This window comes from Labrus mixtus, chromosome 19, assembly GCF_963584025.1.
Source record: "Labrus mixtus chromosome 19, fLabMix1.1, whole genome shotgun sequence".
Lineage (NCBI taxonomy): Eukaryota > Metazoa > Chordata > Actinopteri > Labriformes > Labridae > Labrus > Labrus mixtus.
In genome coordinates, this window is record NC_083630.1 from 6,523,858 (window position 1) to 6,543,093 (window position 19,236).

Consider the following 19,236-nt stretch of genomic DNA (forward strand, 5'->3'; position numbering starts at 1 on the left):
CTGAACAGCTTACCTTGTTTGACCATCCCTTGCCTTTCATAACTCTTTTCTTCCTGTATTTATCGGCTCTATCTACATCAGTAATACATGTTTACAAAGTAGCCAAAACCTTTTCGGCCACATTAAACACGAAACCGAGTTTGTCCACCAATGATGACGGATGGACAAAATTCAAACGCAACTCATCAGCCCACCCAGTGTAAAGGACACAAGTGTCTTATACATTTATACACTTTGATTTTCTGAATGTAGTGGATCAAGTTACAATTTTCCTGAAATAGATTATCTGTGATTAATAATATAAATTGTAGTTTTATGTATATATTGCTAAATGTGAATTTGCCTTCATAAACAAACTGTTAAATTACCAACTACCTAAATGTCAGCCCATCCCAAATGTACTACTTGCTTGTGTACTAATCTTCCTGGTTTGCTTTTTCAGTTCCTGCCACTTCCAAAGGGTGCTACAAGTTACTATTCCTGTAACCTTGTATTCCCAGCTCCTGACCCTCCCTCCCACCAGCACAACTTTGCATGCAACTTCCACATCACCCCAGTAAAATTAATACTGGTCCAGCATTAGTTCCCACACTGATTGTCTATTGATCAGGAGCCTTAGTTTCAGACTCATTGTGACCCACTTGCCTTCCCTTCAGACACCTTCTCTCTAGCCTCAGCCCATAAGTTGAATGCCCTTATCAACCTGGCCTGGTATGAACTAGAATTTAATTTTTTGGTGGAAATAGTCTATTTGCAAGAAGTCAAACGGCCCAAATGTTATTTTACTATATCACCTGAAACAGCTTATTTACAACATGTGGTGTGAGCCAAAATATGCAAAATAAGCCTTTTGCTTATTGCTTTCAATATTGATTGTACTACACTAAAAGATCCTCATTTACTGAGCTGCTCAGACTTTCATTCAGCAAGAAAATCCAGGAGCAAAAAAACCCAACCACAGAGTAATGCCGGTCCTCTCATTGCCAAAATCATGCGTTTCTGTTTGATTTGAGCAGGTTCAATGTCTCTTCTTTTGCAGTGTGAAGACAAACAAGACTCCCAGTCACACATGTCAGAGAGGATTTATGTGAGTATTCGCAACGTGTGTAACTCCATGCACCATGCATTAAACCACAACTTGGAGTCGTTTTTACCATGTAGTCATTCTTCTTTTTCTTACGGTTTTTCTGGCCTTTTCAGCCATAAGTGACACAATAACATAGAATTACAGTACGCTATCAATAATAGAAATAGAGATCATTACCTTTTAAATAAGGATAGTCTTTAAAAAAAAGCTTTCATTGAACTCATTTTAGGTAGAATGATTAAATCACAGTATCAGTCAGGGATAAAACATAAAATAAAACGCTGAATAGAATTTGGCAAAAAACTAAGTTTCACTGCAAGTGCTTATTCGAGAAACAGGGCAGGACTTAAGCTTCAGCTCAATGAAAATATGAAGAAAACTGATAGATTGCAGAGCAAATCAGCACTTGTTAAATTGGTCTCTGTGGAGCTCTCCTGAGGCAAGTTGAGAAGTGATGCAACATAGTGCAAAGCATCTTCAGAAACTCCAATTGCTTCAACTGTAGCAGAACAGAAGTCGTTAAATATGAAAAATCTAACTAGAGAGCTAGATGACATTCATCTGAGAATTTGTGGAGATGTTGCATTAAGCACACTCCCTTTTCAGCTTTCTGGCTTATGTATATTCAATTTCTTGGGCCAATTCCTATTTGGCCCAAGAAATTGCAATTCAGAACTCTATTTTTTCTCATTTTCATTAACTATAATTGAGTACGGTAATGTTTTTTTATTTTTTTATTGTATTTGATGGAAATGTAATTTTCTTAGTTTCATAATAAAAACTTTGAAAGTGAATTTACTGTTTATTAGACAAACATATTCAAATCTCCACCAGGTTCCATGCCAATCTCTCATTCCCACTCAAACAAACATCAAATAAGGTGCTCCAGGCTACTGGACATAGTTTATTTACATTAAACATTAAGTTAATATTAAATAATAATATTAAAATCTCAGCAACATCAGGCCAACAGAGGGGATCAGTCATCAGAAGCCCCATGTAGTTCCAAAATAACACATGATCAACAGAAAACATACAAAAGACAACGAATTTCAGCAGACCTGCAGGCTTTGTGAAGCCAAATGGATTCTAAACCAATAAGTCTAAAATATTAGCCACTTAATCACTCCTGAGGGTAATAGTGACTAATATTACTCCACAAAACAAGAACAATCACCATAACGAAAACTGTGATGCATAGGATGTGCACATCAGCTCTGATGAACAATAACGTTCTGTAAACAGTGTTGCCAGGCACAAACAGGGTGCTTCAGCTGTTATAACAGCTTGGGGAAATGGATATTGATGACCTGTTCAGTGTTTCCCACACATAGATGATACTCAGGCTGGCCGCCCAGGTATAATTCCAGTTGCCAAAGTATATGGGTCATGGGTACATGAACACTAAAAAAATCTTCTAAAAGAATTGTCTTCTTTAAAAATGTATTTATTCTTCCGATAAGTCAACATAAATTTGATATAAGGAAATTACTTGTATATAATTTCATGTCTAAATTAATCTGATCTTTATTTTTGTGATTAATCTCTTTTTTTTTCTTGATGTTTTTGAAAAAAATGTCAAAAATGCCCAGAGTGACATTTTAAGATACCTATTTTCTTCAACTAAAAGTCCAAAACCAAAATACTCTTCATGTACTTTCATGCATGACAAAAGAGCAGCAAATCATTACAAGGATCAATTCATCAGCCTACTGAATTTTAGGTTGAAGGTCTCACTGATGCTTCCTTATTCTAATTTTTTGCATTGTTAATTTTCCTTACGGTTCAGGTATCCCATTGGTCATACCGTTGAAGACAATATCTATGAGAAATGAGACACCCGTTTCATCAGTGTACTGTTGATTTTCTGGACCACTTACCACAAAATAAACAAGACATGAATGAACTGCGAGCTTTAAAGTGGGCTATAATAAACCTATGGGTGGTGTCACAGACCATCATCTACCATTAATTTGCCCTTACTGAACTCTGCTTGAATTCAATCTTACCATCCAGCCTTATTGTTTAAATAATTTAAGAACCAATAACATCAGAATCCGCTTTATTGGCCATGTGTGCTTAGACACACAAGGAATTTGGCTTCGGTGAACTGTGCTCTCCACCACAACACTAACAAAAAAAACACACTCATACAGTAACTAGACAGATGGTGTCTGCTGACTGGAATCAAAGCCATGTGTGTATCCTAACATGTGTGCACTCATGGAGACACCACAGTGGACACAAGTGAGTGTGTGTTAGGCCCACTCTCTTTGCATGCCGCAAAGGGAGTGGGCTTGCTAGGTTACTGGAGCAGTGTGTTAAGATGCAGGTACACACATACACAGACGTACACACCTGGATAGAGAACATCAGTGTAACACACAGAGTGTGAGAGCTATATTTAGAGTTAACCTTATCATACATTTACATTATGCATCTATTGTGCACTTTCAAATGACACCCACACATTAAGGGCGCACAAGAAGCCTCAAATCAAGGAATAGGTAAGAATAAAATGAAATGCTAAATATTGTAAAAATAATGTAAAAAGATAATAAAACTATCACACAATAACTTCACTTCTGGGTTGGCCACACCATCCACACCAAATATTGACTTTAGAAGAATTTTTCAAAGCACAATCAATGCAATTAAAAAACATTGTGAAGACTGGTGTAGAGACACATCAGCAACTAACAAACAGGCCTGATGTGAGTGCCAATATTTTTTGAAGAACACTTTGCTCGCCCTTCTGGTTGGTTAACTCTCAATTTCTGATTGATTGATTTAAAAGATTGTAAATATAAAATAAACAATTATTTGGAAACTTCTGTTCGCCAATCAGCACCAACAGGGCACCGTAAGTTCACATAACCTGCCCATTTTAATATCAACAATTGGGGTGCCAGTAGTCTATTGGTTATTGCACGCAACCAATGTACAGAGGTTGAAGTCCTCTAAGCGGACGACCCAGGTTCGATTCCAATCTGTGGACACAATCGTTTGTGTCTGATGTACACAAAAAGACACTGCATGTATGTGGTATAATTTCCAATTTAAAAAAGCAATCTATACAGCACATAGAAAATATTTTGATATCTAAATTTTGTCCAATATCTTCAACCATAAATGAGTATAGCGGGGATCAGTAAAGCCGTATAGGTCTGAATAAATCAGATATGTTTCTATTACCCATTTATGTCAACGCACTGAGCTTTTTTCTAACGGGTAAGTAAACACATTCCAGTATTCACTTCCCCCTCCACAGAACTGCTGTCGACCTGATTAGTATTAACATAACATAAATCTCTGTTGGTTGAAACCTGATTGCAAAAGCATTCCCGTTTCCTTCTGATGGCTGAACAAGAAACGCATTTTGAATTTTCAAAACATTTTTCTCAGGGGAGTTTTAAGAGCTGCAGAAGAAAATAAGATTCCAACAATGACTCCATGTATGTGATGTATTCCCTTTGGGAGAACTTCTGAACATTTGCTCTCCCAGCAGGAGGGGGGGCGTCTGTGAGTTCAATTCTGGTGCAACGCGTGGATCTAACTCCACATGCTTCAGTAATTCAAGGTTAAATAGAATACTTTGTATATGAAATTACAGAAAACTTCAGTCAGAAATGATTAATCTTTAGTATGCTGCACTTTCTAATGAGCTAAATCAAAATGAAACAGTATCCGTATTACAAAACATCTGAGTTTAAAGCAACACAAACCACTAAATAGATAGACAGATATATAGGAACATTAATAATCCCTTGGGAAGGTTCCCTCAGGGAAACTCAGAAATGCAATAAGAAGAAACTGAATTTCTTTTTATGGGAACCTGAAGAAAAAAACACAGAGAGAAGTCTTCTGATTTCATTGTGCAAACGTACACAGCACACATAAACTGTTTAAAGAGTAGTGTATCAAACACCAAGCAACTTTCACTTTCACCTTTACTACCCCTCCTCTCTGTTCTTTCTCTTACTTCTTCTCAATCAGTTATCTTATGGCTTCATGAAGAACATTTTGGCACTTATTACCTTGAGCCATCTCTCTATTTCTCACACCACATAACCAATGTGCCCTGACCTAGCAGTACATCATCCCATATTCCTCTTCCACTGCTCTGTGTACACATCCACCTTTCCTTACCTTTTTTCCACTTCTTCTCTTTCACTGTAACCAGGAAGCATCCCAGTCGAGTAATTTGCATAATTTTTCAACTTTTTCACTCATGTCTACTTGGCTACAGCTCACACCCTGTAATCTCCATCATTTCCATCCATTAAACTCTGAAATTCCCCTGACACAAATCAATCTCCTCTGTCTTTGAAACACCTTTAAGTGGAAGAGAGACATTTTTTCCCTGAATAACAGTGCTGGTCGAGGGCTATTAGTGAAAGAGACAACTTAAAAGTCTAAGTGTGTCTTTTTTTTCAAAGTTTAGCACAGTGCAGGTGTGATACATGCACAGCGCACACATGTATATGGAAGAGTTCCTACCTGTTCTTTTACAGAGGCGAGGATGGAGGAGGTCGTCTCGGTCTCAGATCTTTCTCCATTGGAGGCTGGCATCACAGGGGGAACCATGGCTCCCTTCTCCTGGTCCGCAGGTTGATCTGGCACCGGCATTTCTGATTTGAACACACACAAAAAGAACAAACATGAATTTAAAAAATGGCAAAAGAGGTTAAAAATGTGTCATGTTCATGTATTCAATAATTCTTTAGTTTTAAAGTATTTATCTAAATTCATGGACAGAGCAAAGAACAACAGCTATCTAATTTGTTGACTTTTAAAACGTGTGCAGAAAAGGAACATTTTAATTCATTTTTGACCCTTGCATGCATTATAGGAACTGTAATAAAAATCTTGGTAAAACTAAATCGAAGACAAATATTCATTTTATAATTTAAAATTGTCACTTGTTTTAACTTTTTCCATTTTATTCAACCAATGTTTATCACAGAGGGTACTGCCTTAGTTTACCCTAAAAGTCAGCATCAGTTTATTTTATCTGGTCAGAGGATTTCAGAATTTAAAAAAATCAAGCTTAAGAGTTGAACAAAAATTCATTCATACGCCGCCAATAAACAGCGGAACAAATTTGGGGATTTAAGGACCAATCAGTCATGTTGCTGCAGGAGCAGGGGATCGAACCCTCGACCTTCCAGTTGAGAGCGACGACTCTACTGAGCCACAGCCACCCCCTGTGTATCTTGTGTTTAAAAAGAACTTTTCCCAGGTTTAGTATGGACATCATCGTATTTAAATATGGATCGGCAAAATAGATCTCCTTTGACTGGAATTGTTCTTCAAGTCATCAATAAAGTGTTTGTGCCTCCATCCTGTCTGAGCCAACAGCGCAAAGAGAGAGACGGAGAGATAAAAAGTCAGAGAGTCAGGAAATCGGTCTGTGAGTTTTAGAGAGAATTGACCGGGGGGAAAGGATTTTGTCAATACAGCAGCCTTTACTTCTGTAAAGGACTAAATAATGAACTGATAGTGTGTGGGAATTGATCATAGATGTTCTTACTGTACTTTACAATTTGCTGCTACTCCAAGCCGTTCATTTTTCACATCTGATACAGAGATCCAAATCTGCCCTAGCTTTGGTCAAAGCTGTTCTTGGCGCACACACTGATACAATTCTGAATTCCAGTAGGCCATGTTCAGTCATATCTTAAGAGTGTTTTGCAGTTTAAAGCAGGTATTTTGGGAGTCATTTTATTTATTTTATCAGTAATAAGAGCTCACACAGACATTTAGTGTTAGTGGGCCAAACGCTAGTTAGTTTACAAAGTCAGTGAGGATCCAGAAAGCCTGCAAATCAAATATCCAGTCTATCAGCTCGTCAGTCAGAAAGCAGACAAACAGCAGGCATCACAGGGTGGTGTCAGTAAATAAAAGATGCTAGCGAGATGGCCCACAGATGGTTATTTTCGCTCTCACTGACAAACACCACTACTATGTCTGGCATGTCCCCTCCTGAGTGGAGATGAGTCACCAGAGTTTGGCTCTAGAGTCACCAGAACCCCAGTAAAGACCACTTTACACCAGCTGACTGACTGCCGCATTTATCTTGAATGATAGAGCCAAATATGCAAGTCAGTGGGCAGTTCTTTGAGGAGTCCTGCAGTTGTTTTCTACAGTAAAACCCTCAAACTGCCACAACAGAACAAACACACCCAAATATGTGCTCTACTAATTAACTGAATCTGTGGTGGCTGTAAAGAAAATTCACAAATCTACTCTGAATAGAAGAAGAACTGATAAAACACTAGGGCTGCTTGAGATCTAGAATAAAATGTGACTATAATTCTTATCGATGTGAAAATGGTCACGATAACAGTACATGGACGCATGTTGAACTGGAAATCACCATAGAGGACACCATGGCAGAAAGAAACAGAAAACAATGTTCTTAGCCTTTGCATGTTGCAGTGCTAGTCAATGTGTAACATCAGACACAGAAATATTTAATTAATCCCAGGGGGACATTTGGTGACATGTATTGTCAGAGAGAGCAATGGGTCATGTATAGGAAATGCACAGAGTCTTTGTGATTAGTGGCATTTGATAGGGAAATGGTTTAGTTCTGTCACCATTTATTGGCCACTTTAAATGTAGTCACAGAGGCAACACATTCACCATGCCAACAGTCTACAACCCTGATGTTCCTCCTGGGCTTTTGTCTGCTGACACAGAAGAGTTGCTATGGCACTGTGTGATGTCCTGCAGGGTAAAATGTAATAAGAATTGCAGCTTAAAGTGGGTTTTTGTAGCTCTGGGGAGTGGAGACACATTTAATTGCAGCACATTCTAGCTGATTTGAGTTCTTAGCAGCTTCAGGTTTAACTGAGGAGGAATGGTGGCCTGACATTTTATTTGTCTCAGATCTAGATTAGACATGAAAAGCTCAGACTGACAGCTTAATGACTTTTGGATGTGGCTGGGTCAATAATGCTGCAGTTTTGTTAGTGAACGGCAAGAAATTCTTCATCAAAGCACAGTTGAGTGCTTATTAGCTAACATTTAAACATTTGTGCTTATTAGCTAACATTTAAACATTTGTGCTTATTAGCTAATCAACATTACCTTACAATATTATTAGGATCACCTTCAGTCAGTGATCTGGCATCAATGTTTGTTAAAAGTAACATTTTTAAATTTAACACAATAATTCATGGCAGGATTAAAGGATGGCCATTCTTTGTTTCCTTAAGATGGACAGCGGAGCATCTAATTGCATTTATGCACAATCTACATCTTTTCGGGTTTTCCTGTTCATGATAGGATTCTGTAGAAGCACAACCCGGGCTTGTCTCCTCGCCAGTTAGTGCATCCAATATGAGAACAGCTGTTTTTCAGTTAAATAATCGAATAAAACTGGTGGTTCTTCTCCGTAGTGTGCATCAGTAAGAAGCCTTCAGTTCCATAAGTGTGTGACGTCACATTAAAGAATAAATTAATGTATCTTAACCCTTAAGTGACACAGTCAGTGTTTCCCACACATAGACAATATCTGTGTGGGCTGCCCAGGTGTATTTATGGCAGCCTGAACTGCAGCTTATTATGCTGTTGTTGTGTTAATATTGTTCTGCAGCTGCAGTGATCACTGTGATGCCTGTCATACGCTTCATTATCAATGAGCGCAGATCTCTTGATCTGATAATACTCGAGTATTGTACTTGGGTTTTATTTTCTCTAATGTACTGCTGGTGAATATTGTCAAAAACCCACAATAAACAATTGCATTTAAAACTCTTAGCTTAATCACATTGGTATATACTTTTTATATGGATGTCCAAAGCCATTCAAAATATTAGACTTTTTCCTGCATAAAAAACATCAAAGAAGAAATATGCAAGACATCCCTTTTATCTTATATGGGGTAACTGAACATTAACTATTGGATCATAGGTCTTTAGGTATACAATTTAAATATGTTATTCATATGAGATTTTGGTTGTAAATTACAATCTGGTTAAATTGATTTTTTTTAAGGACCATTCAGCCTACAGTGTAATTGGTAATGAAGTTTGAAGGTTTGCGGTTTTTTTTGAGTGCCAAAAGAAGGGCAAGTAGGTTTCAAATTTTGAATGATTCCTAGTTGATGTCCTTCATTAAAAATAAATATAAATGCATTTGGTCTACTTTGTTGTTACTGTCTGCTCAAGGGTGAGAAAGAACTTCTGCTTCACTCGGGAGAAAACGAAACAGATGCATGCACGTACAATCACAGAGGCCACTCTCACCTGAGTGGGAGGATTTGACAGAATGGGCTCCTCTGACCCATGTTCTCACCCTGACCTGACAGTCCTCCAAACCTGCCCCTTCTGGCTGAATACACCTAACATGGAACAAGTTGCGTGCTCACAAAACCACAGTAATACGCATTCAGTACATGCACACACTTCAAGGTTCAATGAGGTGTCCCTTCCATTTACCCCATGACCCGTCTGCTGTCTGACTCCATGCCTTGTTGGCTCAGCTGCATTGCCCTGCTCTCCCCTCTAACCTTTTCTTCTCTTATCCTGCTTTCATCCTCTTTTTAAACTTTCAGATTCTGCAGTGTTTAAAGTTTTAATATCCTGCCAACAGTCTGTGTTGCATAGTTGCTATAAGCATATGCTAATTATTTACAAATACATGTAAATTCACTACTTCAGAGTATTCACTTGTCATTCTTTTCCTGTTGCTACAGCTACATTTTCCTTGGAGATTAATAAACTGTACTTTTCTCTTTTTATTCACGTAGAGGTGTAAAATAAATCACATTTTCATTCTTATCCCCGTAAGCAAGAAGTCTGAACATGATCGCTAAGCATAGAACAAATTTCTTTCTCAGTCAACCTCAGTTATTTGACCTGTTGGTGAAATAGCCATGCTTTTACATCATGTTGATGCAGTCAGAATCAGCTCAGGCTAGCTATCAGAGCTACCCTCGTTTCCATAATTACAATGTGTATATAGTGGTGAAAAAAATTCCTTCAGGACAAACATGTTGTAAACACAGGTATCATTTAAACATGAAGAACAGACATCCATGTAAAATCTATGAGGCCTGTAAAAAAATATATATAATAAAATGTTGAAGTCAATTTTAACACTCGATGATGCATCCAGACTTGCAGTGGCTGCTAGCCCACAAGCATCAACAATCACTAATGACACTGGCAACAACATGTATAAAAGCAGCACAGCATGTCATACAAACAAAAAATATAGGCAAGCCCTGCATTTGTATTGTGACACAAGGTGTGTGCAGTTCTCTTACACACACACAGGTCATAAAGTGTCCATATATTTTTATTGAGCTAAACTACAGGAAATGACTAGCGCAGCTTTGTTTGGAGACTCTATAATATTCTAGTATTTATTGTTCAGCTGCCTTTGTCCTAAATATAAGCTGATGAGAGAGATAAGAAAAAGCAGATTGAATGACAGGGAAATGAGAAATGTAAATAAAAGAGAGAAGATGGGTAGGTTTACTTTCTTGTTTTGTCTGTGACTCATGCAACCGTGCACTGTGGGAGTAAATATAAAATGAACGATTCAAACATAAACTGATGATTAAGATTAATATTTAATAAATAAAACCAAAAGAGAACGGTTGATTGACAGCTCTTGTATCAATGCAAACAACAAATCCTCCCAGGCATTTTATCAATCTTGAAAATTATACAAGTGACTACTAATGTACTTCTATCTTTTACCAGAAAATGAAGATAGATGCACTTCACTTTTTTTTTGTTCATACCAAGGCCAAATCAAGAAGCCATTGCCCTATGAGTAGGTAATTCTTTCAATATATACTACTTTGCTTTTCCATTCAAATTAAACACACATACTGATGAAACATGTACAAGGCACTGAAGTGTAACCTGAGTTTAGAAAAAACAAATGAAGGAGTATCACAAGGAGGAGGTTCCTGCGGGAATGTTGACAATCCCTATGACAATCTATTTCATGCTGTATCTCTCAGAGGTATTTTGACATAGTCAAATAGAAAAGGCACAGGTGTCTAGGTTCACTGTCATATTGTCATGGATCAATGGGGCTCTTGGGAAAAAAGCGAGCCCTGCGTAATTTCATAACTGTGGTATTTACTTTTTGATGTTAAAGAAAAAGGTCTTACCTTCTCCAGACCAAGAGTGACAGCAAGCCTGACAGCACTCTGAATCAATAACAAGTGTGACAGGAGGTTTGTGTTACTCCATGTAGCCTTATTTATTACTGTAATTGAAAAAAACAACTTAATTCTCATTTTTGCCAGAACTCTCTCTCATCTGTTATTAAAGATTATCTTAAAAATTCAATACCTGATGACTACAACAACAACGAAATAAGATACATCATATTATATTGAATGTGAAAATACTGAGAACCTTACCTTTGTATAAAACCATTTATAAAAACATAATTATTGACAAAGCCTATTTAACACCTATCATGCACAGTCACTTTAACTGTAACACTTATTCACCACCAGCTAGCTTAAAACAACCTTCCTTTAAAATTGACAGAATTGACAGTTTCACACCTGCAGGCACTTGGCGCTAATTAATTTCTGCATCATGGCAGCTACAAATAAAAATATGAAAATGACAGAAAGCCAGCACAACAGCAACAGAAAATCATGGTCAATTTTTTTGTCTGTTTAATACAGTTATAGCCACTGGAACCAATACTTTCATGATACTAAGGACAGCTTTTCAAAACTTAAAACTCATATTCTAGTTTTTGTTAGCCTACTTCCAAGAGTCAAAACATCCCTTATTGGGGGAAGTAAGCTCAAACTGGAAAACATATAGCAGAAAGACAATGAACTATTCAATGAATAGTATTCACTAAAATAAAACTTATGTGATGAAATATTAAAATACCTGTGGCGTCAAGTAATGAAAACCATCTCCCGGGCTTTTTAAGCTAGTGCTAATTTATAGCTGAGCTTCACGTGCTCTTTAGGGCTGCTGCTTTTCAATTACCTTCACAGCAGGGCGCCATCTACTGACTGCAGTATGAAATACAATGAAGTTACTTATTGAAGGGTGACTGTAATTTGATGTAGGCTATTTCCTTTTTGGCACTGTTGATTTTGATTTGATACAGATAAGAAAAGCAACTGCTCATTTTAGAAAACAGTTTAATACTATTTCACCTAGGTCTTAAAGATTGTCGATCAATGCAATTTGACTATTTCTCAACAGTAAAAGAAAAGGCCTATGAACCCACATTTGCAGAAGTCAATTTAAAAAATAAAAAAAAAACTTATTTTGGCTAAACAATTTTATTAAAGACAGAAACTCAATTGTCATAACTAAACAAACTTAGTTTGTCTTTTCACAACAACTTAGGATTGATAAATGTAGAAGTAAAGGCAAGGCTGTCAGGCTTTGTAAATGTCTGTTTTATCAGGTATTAAAATCCTGATAGAGTGAAAATGAAATACCTAATGAAATAGCCACTCAGCAGGGCTAACATTAAGTACAGTGAAAAGGCTAAAAGTAAGACATTGTGTATGACACAACCATTATTTCTCCGTTCGGCACTTGAACATAATGTTCCTATGTAGACTAGTTTTACCCTATTGTCTAATCTGAAAGTGACCACATGTGGTCATGCCTCTGAAATGTTCTGTAACAACCTGCTCTATCAACACTTCCAGTAAAACTTCACTGCACTTTCTATATATTGCAGATTTTGGACTGAAAACATGATAATCTTTGTATTCAGATGTTTTCTCCAGAGAAAATTGTGAAAGCAGAAAGAGAGATTTAATTTTCAAGGATAAGCCAAAAGTCAAACTTTTCCAAATAATGCAACATGCCTTGAAGCTGCATTAAACATTCGAGACAGTAGGACCTATCACCTGTTACCTATTACTCCAGAGAGCTTGTAACCAAAATGTCATGTTTACTATTGATCTTTCAGATAGGAGCCTTTCTCCTATACATCTCAACTCTGCTTCACGGTATATCACTGGCATGTCAGTTTATTCATTACATCTGAAATGTCTTGACGTAAGCACTAAACTACAAAATGCAAAGAGAGTAAAAGCAGAGTTGTATTATTCCTCTGTTGCCCTTGTAAAAATTGTAAGAAAATGTTAACTCGAGAATCCTATCAATGTGGCACTTAGAAATATGCCCGGAAAACTGAACTGAAAACTGATGTGGAACAATGGGACAGATGCAGCCAGTCGGAAGATAGCTACTTGTTTAAAATGGCCCAGTTAAGCACTGGTGACTGGTTCAGTATTAAATTTTATTGTGGTTGTAATGCAATACTGATGATCACTACATCAATGTAACCAAGTGTCACTATCCCTTTACTTATTTCTGTTAAGTTTCTATCACATTCACAAGACATAAACCAAGAGGAGGACCCACATGCAGGAAACCCAACATATTTAATAATTCTTACTTTTCAAATCCATAAAAGTCCAATAATGTCCAACAAAAATCCACAGGGGATACAAGGGGAACATATCAAAGAAAATGAGTAGAAAGATGTAATGAACTGGCAACAAGACGGAAGGTACACTGAAACTGAAGGTGAGACTACCGGCTCAGGTGAAGGCAAGCAGAATGGAGGAAAACCAGAGAAAGGGAGGAAGTAAGACAATAAACACTGGTGACAAGAACTACAAAATAAAACAGGAAATAGGAAAGAATTTAAAAGTAACAATACAAACAGGACATAGAAAACAAACAAAAATAACAAAATAAAACAGAAAAAAATAACTAAAGACTAAACTGGGGAAATGCACGTACAGGGAAACAAGAAACACTAGGATACAAATGAGAAAATCAAACAGGAAATCACAACTAAGGAACAAACAAACTGAAAGGTAAACCATGACAGTTTCATACATAGGTTAGTTGTTTTTTGTTTCTTGTGTCCTTTTTGTGATGAAAATGTATGTTAGAATAAAATATTAAAATTAAGATTGCTAAATATAACGTTTGTCCAGTAATACCGAAACATAATTTTAGCCATCAGTTCATAATATGGTGTAAAGAATAGAGAATATCTCAGTGTTTTAGGCTCCATAAACTTTGATTTTATTTAAGAAATTACAACATATTCTGTGATTGCTCAGGTTCAAATACAGATACATGTGAATAGTTTGTGAATATTTACTATTTTGCTGTACACAACTAAAATACAGACAATTGCTAAAATGAACATGAGCATGCATGTACACATACTATACTGTATGTGGGCACACAGCTGGTATCCCACTGGGTTTATTTAAGCATAAATATGACTGCTAACCGTTATGCATTTTCAATTGACTCATTTCAATCTGTTTAATCAATAAGAATTTCAAATACAATTTGAATGTTATTGAGCCGTTATAGTTTCAACATCTCCATTTTTTAATTTCAAAATTAGACATTTAAATTAGACTTGATCGAAGCGTCTGTTTCTCTGTGGTCTGAATATATTTTAACTCATTATCTGTGTTCAGTCCATCAGCATCCTCAAGAGCTCAAGAAATAATTATCGCCAACATAAGGCTAATAATGCTAACGTCATCCGAATGAAGCAAAACTTGGAAAATGAAGAAAAAATAATTACAATTTCCACACCCAATTTCCCCAGCCAATCACTTGTGATTTTCAAAGACTGCTCTGCTTTTCAGAAATGATTCCCCCAGTCTGCCACATATGAATGTCGTGGATGATTGATAGATTCAATTTACCTCCATCTAATGTCTAATATTAAACTCGGAATGATGCATAATTCAGTGAGCACTGCTGAGAGATAGTGAGTGTGTGTATGGTATGTGCATGAAGCAAATGCCCAATAACAAACATGCACACAACATCACATCACAACTCACAATGTGGACAAGCACATTTACAATTTGAAATATGCACACACCTATAAATAAGAAGACATAGGTGATTTTCTTCTGCAAAAAATAAAATGGACTTAAATGGTACTTTTATTTGAACAACAAAAACAGGAAAAATTAGATACAGTTAATGGAATAAAACATATCGAACCCTTTATCTTAAAATGCATGCAGCCTTGGTAAATGGTAAATGGACTTCAGCGTGTGTAGTGTTTTTCAAGTCTTCTGACTACTCAAAGCGCTTTTACACGCTGGGTCACCGACAAAGCAGCAGGATTAAGGGTCCAGCCCAAGGACACATCGGACATGTGGTTGCAGGAGTTGGGGATCGAACCCCCAACCTTCCAGTTGAGAGAAAACAAACTACCACTGATCCACAGCCACCTTCAAGAGACTCATCATCAGTTTTCGTTAAAACTTGCTTGAGTTTCCTCAATGCCATGACAAGCTATTCATCAAATTAGTATTTTCAAAGAAATGTGAACTAGTAAAGAGCTAAGTAAAGTTAACAGGCAAAATTTTTTTGTGAGCCATGATGCTGATTACTGAGAGGAGGATTCAATTAAACACATTTTGAGGCTTTAAATGGCAAGACAAATTAAAAAATGACACTCTTATTAAATGAATGTTAAAGGTGTAGGCTTAAACCTAAGTTTTTATCGTATGTTTCATGCCCTAAGTTCTAATTGTGAGAAAATGTTAAAGGGATTTAGTGGAGTCGCCCGCAATAAGATGTGTTTTATTAATTCAGAATCAAACTATAATTTTTTTTATTTATTTCCATTTCACTTTCAAACGTACAAACACGACTTGAATTTTGACTTGAAATGATACTTGAATTTCTTGCCTAGATTTTACTCAAATCAATTTGAAACGTTCAATTTGAAATCACATTTTCAAATTTGGTTGCCACTTTGTCTGAAAGTTAAATTCCTCTTGACAGTTTCTAACTCAGCCCCTGTACAAATACACATTACATTTCCCATATTGGATTAGCATTAGACCTTTGTACCGGCCTTAAAAAAAATCGGCTCAACAGCAGCAACCACACCTGTAAGTTCTAGGTGTCACCATAAATCATTCATAAATACTGTATATATGAATAATTGTGTGTAAATTTGAGCAAACTGACATCAACATGATCCTAATATTATATTTTTGTCAAGAAACGTTAGATAATCAAAGACCCAAAGTTTATCAATATGCTTAAAGCGTGTGTGACTGTTTGATGCACTAATGCATTGTAGTGTATATATTGCTTCAAAGAATTTATTTAGCGAGGAAATCTCCACATGAGGTGTTACAGGAGCTCAGAGTTTGGAGGTGGGTGCGGTTCATGGCTCCAGCAGCCTCAGCGATTCAGGAGGCTGGTCACAGACAACTATAATGTGATGCCTGAGGCCTGTTTTGCACACTTTCTAAAGACCCAGTGCAAACAGTCAACAGAGACGGCAACATTGATTATTTCAATCAATACCTGCAGCTGTAGCTGCTATTGTAGCATTTGGCTGATGTACTCCTCTGTATTAATCCAAGCACACCTGTTATTTAGAGGTCCTCTATAGCAAAAATTTATATTCAATGGATTTCTTTTAAAGAAGAAGAAGCAAATATATTTTGATTTTTTTTGTTGTTGTTGTGTCCTGGAGCCCTGAAAATGCAGTGCATACAGATATGCACACACACAAACATATGCACATATGCACTCAGTTCTGTCAGGCTGCGGGGAAGTAGTGAGATGGTTGACCTAGATTGGGTGCTGGGTTTGAAGACATGCAGGAGAAACCATCTGCATACAAAGTCAGAAAGCTCTATTCCCACAGTCAGAGAAACCAGGGAAGAGAAGTAGAAAGTATTCTAACTTTTTCCCCCTACAACATAATATTATAGACTCCTCTCCACCCCCATAGTATGTTTTTCATTTATTTTGGTGCAATAAGGAGGAAAGAGAAGAGTGGAAAAGAGACAGACAGGACACAGAAAAGGGAAATATTGACATGTGTACAGACCGGTAACAATGTTTTTATTCCTTCCGCTATATTGTATCCATAGGTAAAGGAGTGCAATGACAGTTTTAAACATATTTTTAAGCAGAACACATGATTTGGGATGTGTTTGCAAACTAATTTGATCTAAGGAAGATTAAAAAGGCTGGATCTTCAATGTGCTGTTACTGCCAAATGGCTGTGAACTTTTCATTAATACACTCGTCTTGAGTCAGTCACAGTGTCAAGATGTATCATTGCTTTTGAGCTTCATCACACTTAGACCAATGGGATTTTAAACATTATATTTGACTTAGAAATGCTGACCATAAAGAAATCAGGGCCACGCTTACATGTTTCATCGATATCCACCGGCGGTAGCCTTGGATTCAAAACCTAAACTAAACAGCACTTCTGAGGAAGGGGAAGATGTAGATGGATACTTGTGGTGGTTACAAATGCAAAACTGTGTTTTGTGTCTGGGAACAATGACAGTTTATAAGCAGGTTTCATCACCTTGACTGGCAGACTAACAGATATACTTTGACTAATTAACACGTCTGAATTAATACTGCAGCCTCCAAAGAAGAGCTGTCAGCAGGAAGGCAGCACTCCGCAGATTCCACCCTCTCCTCTGAATCCCAAGACACGAGACAGACAATTTATGTAAAATATAGCAGAGAATGTGATGAGGCCGATAAGTGAAAAACAGGGCTTGAGATTAGATAAAGTGGGCAGAGGATGAAAGGGTAGCAATGAGACAAAGAAGAGGGTAGAAGGGAAAGTGGGAAGATACCAGGCATTTCCTTTTCTTAGTCTCAATTCTGTCTTTTGTTTCACACCTCCCTCTGACTCCCTTCACACCTGTCAGAACAATGTGCACCTGATAATCTTATAATCAGCATTCTGCCAACTACACACTGGCAAACAGGAAACAAACAAAAACCATTCTGTCCTGTTTTTCAGGCTGAAACTAACAAACGTGATTTGCTCAACCAAGTGGAAAACTTTGCATAAGGAAGATCACTAGCTGTAAGAACATCTTGCACACATCTGTACATACAATATTTACATGAAACTAGGTGTAAAACACAGCACACATACATAGTACTACTCTGTGACTAAATTCACACAGGTCTGCACCCTTTCACACCTGTCACATTCAAGTGACTGGATCATCTGTATGACACGGTTCAGTGACGGTGTCCAGTGCTTCTGGATTAGCTCACAGTCCTGCCATTAGCAGGGATCATTTGTCTCAATGTCAGCCAGTTTGTCAGCCAGTCAGCCACTATGTCGCTCTTTTTCTACCTCCCTTTTTTATTTATTTCATGACCTCCTTCTCTGGAAAATAAACACATTTACTCACCCATATAATCAGAGGCTCCTCCACACATATGTGCATAACAAATTTTCACTCATGGCCCTTACTACTTTGAAGAAAGACCATAGCATAAATAAGATCATATACCCCCACTCATACTCTGACGTACTGTACATATGTGGGACTTGCTGTGCATGCTCCTGATGACAACTCCTGTTTTATTTATTATGTAAGCATTAAGACAGTTCAGGAAACTTAGCATTTTCAGTGACATATTGCATGAGCAAGAAGCCATTTCATATGGTATGAATAGCTATGCATTCCCTGAAGCACGCACATGCATGCACGTAATGATTTGCAAGATCCCCACACCCATTTATTGCAATGAGAACTTTGTCTGTCTTGTTAGAAAGACAGGAAGCAAAGGCTGCCTGAGGGGAGGATACTCATAGCTCCCACGGTTTCTTTGCAATCACTGAAAGCTTCCTTCAAGTCTCAGAAGCACAGTCCTTGACTTATAATCCTGTGAGGGAACATAAAGCAATATGCATTTGCAAGTGTTTGCAATCCTTAAGTACTTAACAAAGCACATAATCGGCGGTAACTGCCTTTAATGGATTGATTTTTTGAGTCAAATTATCATGAATGCTGCAGCCTTTCACCATTTTCTTCAATTATATCTTTTTTCTTTTATATTTCAAAGCCTATCCCACATATTGTCCTTCCCTATGAGTCTTGTAAGCTGGATGTTAGCAAGCCATTGAGAACCCAGCCAGCATGACCCCTGTTGCACGAGGTCTATAATCTCCTGATTATACAGCAGAAATTGCGACAGTGAACAGTTTCGAAAAAGATTGTATTTCTGTTTTCATTTCCAGGGCGGTTTACTCTTGTGTGATTCTCTTTATGTCAGAGATGTATGAGGGACAATTAGTTTGAAGTTATGTTGTATAGCTTTTGTTTTTCTGTTGGA

General features: G+C 37.2%; 1 protein-coding gene across 3 annotated transcripts in view; it reads right to left on the reverse strand.

The window, feature by feature from the left end:
* Positions 1-19,236, reverse strand: part of ctnnd2a (catenin (cadherin-associated protein), delta 2a) — a 239,975-nt gene that overhangs the window by 199,584 nt on the left and 21,155 nt on the right. For all 3 annotated transcript variants that reach the window (XM_061063955.1, XM_061063953.1, XM_061063954.1), the window contains exon 2: positions 5,588-5,718. In XM_061063955.1, coding sequence (XP_060919938.1) covers positions 5,588-5,716 — 129 coding nt within the window. In that variant the 5' untranslated portion in view covers positions 5,717-5,718. The remainder of the gene's footprint in view (positions 1-5,587; positions 5,719-19,236) is intronic.